The sequence below is a fragment of the Babylonia areolata genome, chromosome 34, assembly GCF_041734735.1.
Source record: "Babylonia areolata isolate BAREFJ2019XMU chromosome 34, ASM4173473v1, whole genome shotgun sequence".
NCBI classification, from domain to species: Eukaryota; Metazoa; Mollusca; class Gastropoda; order Neogastropoda; family Buccinidae; genus Babylonia; species Babylonia areolata.
Window position 1 is genome coordinate 6,874,964 of NC_134909.1, and position 8,256 is coordinate 6,883,219.

General features: G+C 40.0%; 1 protein-coding gene across 1 annotated transcript in view; it reads left to right on the plus strand.

The window, feature by feature from the left end:
• The first annotated feature begins 441 nt into the window (after nt 1-441).
• Nucleotides 442-8,256, plus strand: part of LOC143277369 (uncharacterized) — a 13,769-nt gene continuing 5,954 nt past the window's right edge. The window contains exons 1-4 of the mRNA XM_076582152.1: nt 442-915; nt 1,857-2,101; nt 5,615-5,765; nt 7,617-8,051. Coding sequence (XP_076438267.1) covers nt 568-915; nt 1,857-2,101; nt 5,615-5,765; nt 7,617-8,051 — 1,179 coding nt within the window. The 5' untranslated portion in view covers nt 442-567. The remainder of the gene's footprint in view (nt 916-1,856; nt 2,102-5,614; nt 5,766-7,616; nt 8,052-8,256) is intronic.

Below are 8,256 nucleotides of genomic sequence, written 5' to 3' on the forward strand. Positions count from 1 at the left end.
TATTTAATGCCATGAAGATACAACAGGAATTCTGTGACAACAATGATGAAAGTTAGAATTAATTTACTATGCACAAGAAGCACTTTTGTTCTACAGGTTTAAGATAGTATGTGTTTTACGTTTTGTTGTGGCTGTGTGATCACCATATTGTGTACTTTTGACCTCTTTCTAGTGGCCTGAGGCCTGAAGATTAAAGTTTTTGCTCTTGTTCTTGTTCTCTCTCTCTCTCTCTCTCTCTCTCTCTCTCTCTCTCTTCTCTTCTCTCTCTCTCTTCTCTTGCATGTCGCTCTCTGTCTCTCAGTTTCTTCATTTAGTCTCCATTTTGTTTTCTCCTTCCGAGGGCTAACTGTTTACTTATTCAATCATCCGTAGAAAACATAATTCCTTTCTTCCTCCTCTCTTCCAGGGTACATCCAGACACTCAGACACATCAACCGACGTTACAACAGCTGTGCAATCCTGACTCCACTACCTGGACAGAGGATCTTTGTCAGTGACAATAAATCCATCAGCTTTAACTTGTACTATTTCCGAGGTGGGCCTACGTGCGGACGTGTGCCGAAAAACATGATTCGCCTCCCTTTGCCTTTCGTTTTCCCAGACCCGCAAAGATCTAAGTTTTACTGGGGTTTGTATCACCTGTATGTTTCCGACACTGAAGGTGGACACAACTGGAACGGTACAAGGCCCATGACTTTGCTTTATTTTCCCAGATATATCATATCAGAAAGTGTGGGTCTAGTATTCTCCTTCCAGTGGAGAAGACCCGTGTCGACGAGTTATCAGTGGAACTGCTCCAAGTCCGAATGGCCTGAGTTGTACCGACACTTTCCCTGTGACGGCCAGCTACAGTGTTTGGATGGCGAGGACGAAACCTATTGCTACTACCATTCAGATGACTGTGGGCCAGGCAAAGTAACTCTCTCCCTGCCTGTCTCTCTGTATGTGTGATTGACTGTCATCATGTCTGCTTGTCTCTCTACGTGTGGGATTTTCTATGTCATTATGTGTGCTTGTCTGTCTTTATATGCGATTGTCTGTTTCTCTGCCTGTCTCTCTCTTTGTGCGATTGTCTGTCTGTCTGTCTGCCTATATATTTCTCTCGATATGTGTGATTGTCCACTTGTCTCTCTTTATGTGCGATTGTCTGCTTCACTGTATGTGTGATTATCTGTTTGACTATCTGCTTGTCTCTCTATATGTGTGATTTTCTGACTGTCTATCCAGGCAAGATGATTCTGCTTCTCTGTGTGTCTGTCTGTTTGTGTATCTCTGTTTCTATCTCTGTTTGCCTGTGTATGTCTATCTGTTTCTGTCTCTTTACCTTTATGTGTGTACGTCTCTGTTTCCGTCTGTATATATATTATGTCCTCCAGGTTATGAAAGGTGTCCCAGGAATTCATATCCCCGCATAATGTGTTAGCTAATGGCGTTTTGTAGATTGTAAGATGTATAGAATTTGGCATTTTACATTGCACAGTAGATTAAGTATGTCTATGTGGAGTAATTGCAGTGCAGGCAGAGAAAAGGTGGATTTTTTTTTTTTATTGTTAGTAATTTTTATATAGCTTGCATGGAAGATCCCGAAGTTTTACATCTGGCCTCACAACTGGGTCATTTTCTTAAATTTATCGCACTGTTCAGCGTACATGAGCACGACCTTAGCGTCGAAGCTGCTCTACTTACAGTTCAGCAGAAGGATCTTTCTCATGCTCCCCATGCTTGAGCACCCAATGGCAGCCGTCAGTCGGCTCTACCCAGGTAGGTGGCAGCCTGTTGTGCAAATGACCCTGTGTTTGTGAAGTGCTTAGAGCTTGGTCTCCGAACGAGGGCATTTGTATATCTGTTTGTTGCAGATTACAGTGGCTGGCAGCTGCTTCTTTATTATAAGAGATTCTTTTGCGGATAGAAAATATCGTAGTGAAGCAGAACAGCAGTGTGAGAGACAAGGCGCCATACTGGCTAGTTTTGATTCCTTCAGGCAGTGGGACAGCCTCGTGTCAACCCTTCAAGGCATGGGTCACAGTCAAGGCCTGTGGATTGACATGCACAGTGTCAGGAGCACCATGAAGACGTCAGAAGATACCTACATGAAAAACATGTAAGTTTTTTTTTTTGCTGAAGTGTGTGTGCACTCTGTATTTTTTTCCCTCCTATCATTCAGTGGGGGAAATAAATTACAAAGATAGATTGGTGTGTTACCATAAGGCAGTGGACAAGCATCACCAAAGTTGACATGCATGACCGAGAGAGAGAGAGGGACACACACACACACACACACACACACACGCACACATAGTTTTGTTACATGTGTAGCCGTGTACCGAGTGGCTATTCAAGGGTATGGCACAAAAGACTTAACTAAATGATTGATTGAATGAAAGGATAGACAAGATCCCACGCACAGGCCAGGAACATATAGAGGCCAGTCACAAATGGGGTTTTCTATTGGTTTATTTACAATAGTTATAAACTAAAGAGAAGACTAAGAAGAAGTAATGAGAAGAAGACAACTAGAAGAAGACAGTGCCTGGAATGACACAAACAAATGTCATTAGCACAACATGTCGACACAAGTGAATAGTAAAGCACATGTATACATGGAAAGACTATCACTCGGGTTTGGGATACGCAACAACATAATGCATATGTGTGAAGACCAAACGCTGACATCAAATGACATTTCTAATACATTTAAATAGCGCAGTTAAAGTGATTGAAGTGATGCTGACTTGGTGAAAGTACACTGACAGTATAGATTAGGTAAAGCTTATACTGTGTCAAAGTGACTCAAATGAATCAGTTATCATGTTGCACTATACTGGATTAAGCCGTATAGGAGACAGCATGACAACTAAATTACAGTTAAAAGACTGATACATATCAGGTGGTTTTAACCAATAACTGATATTAATCCAACACTATCTTGTAATCACAACAGCAGAATACTACACACATCTTAACGAGTACTGAGAATCAGTGACTTAGATATAATACTGGCAAATAGACCAGATAGTAAGTGAAACACCATCATGGCTTAACCATTAAGTGGTGAATGAACTTCAGGCACTCACTAGAACATTCTGGAACAAACTCTCTGTGTCCAGAGACGTCACTGACTGTGACGTTAAGAAGACTCAAATGGAACACTGCTCCGAGCATATGACGACATGGCAATTATTTAGATCAATCATAGCCGAGCTTGACTAACATGTCAAAGCAATAACTGAACAAAGCAATAACTGAACATACTCATATGAATACAAGTACTGTGTCGATTAATACAATTTACAAATCAACACATTCTACACACTAGTACTTACAGCAATACGTAGTGAGGTGTCAGCCGTTGTGGGAACACACACGACACACAGTCACACTGCTCGCGACACAGCAAGAGAGAGAGAGAGCAGGCTCTGATCAGATGACTGACCAGGTATGAAATGACCACTCATCCCTCACTGTGCCAATTTATGCAGGTTTAGCGGACCACAAAGGCCGTCACGTGTGCTTGCGAGCAGATCGTCACTAATCACGGAAAATCCAATGACAACTGTGTTTGTTTAAAGGTGTTCAGTGACAGATTTCTAAATGATTCCTGAACCGATTTACGTCGGATAAGTTGCAAAAGAAAGAGCTCAACACCTACTTTATAATGAGTATAAAATGAAGTGTTGGTTATTTAAGATGAATTTATAATCTTAATTTAAGTCACCTGAACAGGGTCAGTTTTAACGAGCTCGTCGCTGAAAATTACAAACTGCGTTAAATCAGTTTAACGTAGGCGCACATAAATGGAATAGATTTAAAGATGGAATTGCGACGATTCTGCCAGTATACAATACTTGTAGTTTACTGATCTGACAAAAGAGGTATTAATTAATTATGGTGGAACAGAAACACAAGTTTCTTCTCAGCCAATGACGTACCGCGATGCGACACTGGGCCAGCCGTGAGCAGGCTGTCTGGCCAGAACAAAATGATGTAAGCGGAGTGACGTCACACATTCTGGGCGTGGGTAAGGAGGGAAAAACGTCGTCTGCTAATACAGCTTGTGTGTGAGGCAAGCTAATACAGCTTGTGCGTGAGGCAAATATTGGAGCAAGCATAGCACTTGGTCACACCTGGACTCATGTTGTGTGTAAATACATACATGTTCCAAAATTGAATGGTCCAAAACAATGACGATGTGCTCTCTCCGGGTAGAGAAGTATGTTGTGACGAACGTAAATTACAATACAATAAATTGAGGAGAAGGAGGAGGAGAATATTGATAATGTTTTGTCCTGTTTCGTTTGTATTTCGTTTTTGCTTTGTTACTATGCTGCTGTTGGTGCTATTACTGTTCATCCCAACACCAATTATCATGACCTGGGTTGATGTTATGATAGTGTGTTTTTTCCTTGTGAAGGGAAGGTTTATTGTACAATTTGGCTCTCTCACTGTAGTTTGATATGAACTGGAATTGTGGAGTAAGGCTAGCTATCCACGTGCTTTAGGCACCAAAGGGAAACTGATTACATGAATTACTGTAATGTGAAGAACACCAAAATATTTCATTCCCATCTGGACGCACACAGGTCACACAAGTGACCTGGGGTGGATTGCATGAACGAGCTCAGCAGCGCTAAGTTTGCTTATCGTTAAGAATGTTCCCAACTCCACGATAAATTCCACACACTTAGGAACTTCTTAACTCTGAGCCAGCAGCACTGCAAAGATTGCCTCATGCTGCCCTGGTGGATAGATAGACCTTGGTGTCTGAAGTGTCGGGGACACTTGATGTTCTTAGAGAATGCAGATCCCGGATCTTGGGACTGTGGAGCTTTAGGAAATCCGATGTTGAAGTGATCGTAAATTTAGTTTTCTCATAGAATTTGAGAATGTTAAATTCGTTGTAATTGTTTCTTCTTAATTTTCACAAATTTTTCTTTATATTTATTTTTGAGATAAGTAAGATCCGATGTTGAAGTGATCGTAAATTTAGCAAATTTGATAATGATAAATTCGTTGTAATAGTTTCTTCTTAATTTTCACAATTTTGGGATTTTCTTTATATTTACTTTTGAGATAAGTAATATGAGAATTCGACTTGGTGAAAGTAAGTGTAAGTTGGTTTAAAAAAAAATGTTGGTTTACTAAAACTGATTTCTGAGGTTACAGGATCCTCAGTGCCTGTTTTGGGACCAAAATCAGTAGGCCTGTACAGTGGTGAGAACCTTCAACCTATCAGAAGGCCCAAAGAAATAAATCTTCTGGTGAAGTGAAGGAAGGCCACGAAATAGATGTTTTTATGTACACAGATTTATGAAGATATTTATGAAGTCTAACCTGAAAGTGTGAAGAATACGGAAAGTTTACAAGTTTTTAATAATAGTTTTTCCCTAGATTGCTGTAATGATTTAACATCCTAGGAGGGAAAATGTGAACATATTCATTTTTCTTTGAATTTTGTGATACTAAGGAAGTTCTTTCATTTGTCCTGTTGCTTTTTCCTGGGTTGGAATGAAGTCAGACTGCGTACATTGTGTGCGAGTCGTGTGAGCTTGAGTGGAGAAAATGCGACAGCGTGACAGTGATGGTCTATATTTTGCCATGTTCTTGCTCTTCACAGGTACATCAACACCTGGCAGTGGGGCAGTGGTGGCTCAGTGGTCTACAATTTCCACGCTTCATTCCATCAAGAGTGCAATCAAGCTTACTTATCCACCACTGCAAATGATCTGCAGAAAGGGTCCAGCATTTCCACAACTCTGTGTTCTGGGGTACTCAGATTTTTTTTTTTTTTAATCAAAATAAGTTTTCAAAACAAACAAACAAAATTATGGTGACATTCATGTTTGGGTGCTTTTTATGAAATCCATTCATGCACGCAAAGATATAAAATAGAACTAAGAAAAGAAGAAGAAAATATTCTCCGTGGCACAAATGTGTGCAGAATTAATTTCAAAAGGTGAAAAGAGAAAACAAAATGGATTAACATTTTTGGTGGTATATAGATGATAATGCACCATTCTAGGCATTGCAAACATGGCATTTTTGATATCAATACAAGGTGGGCAATGTTCCGTGAAATCATGTTATTTATTGGGTGTTTTTTTCAATCTGTACAGCTATCTATACAGTTACCATTTTCAAACAAAGTTTTATATGACATTTTTGAAAATTGTAAGTATTTTTCAAATAATCAGAATCAAATTATGTGTCATCTATGAAATGATCAATAGCCAGTCATTGTTTGTAAACTCAGCATCTCTGTATTGAGTGTTTGGCAATTATTTTAAATCATGCCTGTGTGTTATCCAGTGATATCATTCTGAATTATCCATTCTTTAAGTCTATTATTAGCAATGGAACTGTATAATTTGTTACACATAACTCATCGATAGATATCCCTGTGTTCATTTATGACATTATTGTTATCACCTTTAAAAATAATGGTATGTTTATGGTTTCTGACCAGTTACTTAGATATTTTACCCCCCAACACGAAACAAAAAAGCATTACAGTTAATAGTAATCTCTGAGAAACAGGTCCATCAAGTATAACATTTATCTGTCATTTCAACATATACATTTTCAGCTATTTTCTCCTCCCTCTTTTTCTTCCACGTTATTTTCTAGTGAATTAAAATTTAAAACGCTGATACCATTCCTGCACATATAATTGTTCAAACAAAAAGAAGAAGAAAAAAATATATACGCATAGATGACAATTATCAAATGGTAATGGTCCTGAGCTGCTGTTGTTGCCCTTGGTCTGCCTGATCGTGGTTGGTCGACAACATCTCTGGTGGCTTGAAATCTTGCCCACAGCCTGCTGATGGTGTTTTGAAAAACTTGGAAAGGTCGGGCAACCACGCTTTGACTCTGGACCACCTGTAGAAACCCTAAAGTTGCGTGCCCGTCCTCCGCTCATAAAGGGGCCATCTTTCTGCCAAATTCTGGTCGGTCTTCTCCCGGTAAAAGCAACCCATTTTTATTGGGTTTTCAAGAACAAGGTGTAAACTGACCACGAAGTTTTATCCAAATCCATTCAAGCAAGACAAGTGAGCAACCAAAATTTGCAGTTTTGACGTTTTAGCCACTCCCCGTGTGTGCGTCACGTGCACAGCGAAAACGTGCATTGATGTAAGGTCATTGACCAGGCAGACATTTGTTGTAGATGAAATAGGGTGACTGCAAAATAATCACAAAATATTTTTTTAGAATAAATAACAATGCCTCTCTCTCTCTCTCTCTCTCTCTCTCTCTGTATATATATATATATATATATATATATAGAGAGAGAGAGAGAGAGAGAGAGAGAGAGAGATGAGCCAGACAGAGAAACAAAGAGACTGAGACAGTCTTCTGCCATGCTTGATTCTGGAAGTCAAACTCTGTTTTTCTGTCTGACACCTCCCCCCGCCTCTCTCTCTCTCTCTCATCTATCAAATTGTTATACATACAAAAAAATGGAGGATGGGACTGGGAGGTGAATAATGAAAAAAAAAGAAGAAAAAAAAGCGAAGAAATCTGAAATAACTAAGGTATGTTGTTGCATGCGAGTGCCTGTGTGTGTGTGTGTGTGTGTGTGTGAAGACATACATATAACTACTGTCTGCATTTTCTAGGACATCTGGACGATAAGATCAGATTCATCGATCTGCAAAATGCCCACACCATCATCAGACAGCCAGCTCAGCCACGACAAAATCATCATTGAGGCCCAGACTGACATGGCTGCCATGTCACGTGTACCGCTCGCGACCTGCCCTTCCGGGCACGTGATCCACGTGGCGTTGGCCTGTGACCCTGACAGTCAGTGCCTGGAGAAACAGGAGAGCTTAGACTCGTCACTCACCGTGATGTGCAAAGCTGCTGCTGTTAATACTGCTGCTGTTGCTGCAACAGTAGGCACTCCTTACTTCCGGTGTGCGATGACTGGTGACTCTGTGCCGTACAGTCTGGTGTGTGACTGGCGTCAGGATTGTGCCGACAACAGCGACGAATCGTTTTGTCACTTTCCACCTTGCACCAGTAGTGATTTTGACTGTGGTCAGCGACAGGTATTGTTTCTTGACTGTCTTTGTCTGTCTGTCTGTCTGTCTGTCTTTCTATTGACATGTTTGTGTCTCTGTCTGCCTCTGTCTCTGTTTCTCTTCACTTTCTTCAGTCCTTATTTTTCAAGATGTGTATGAATATATATATATATATATATATATATATATATATATATATATATATATATATCTTGTATTGTATTATATTGTA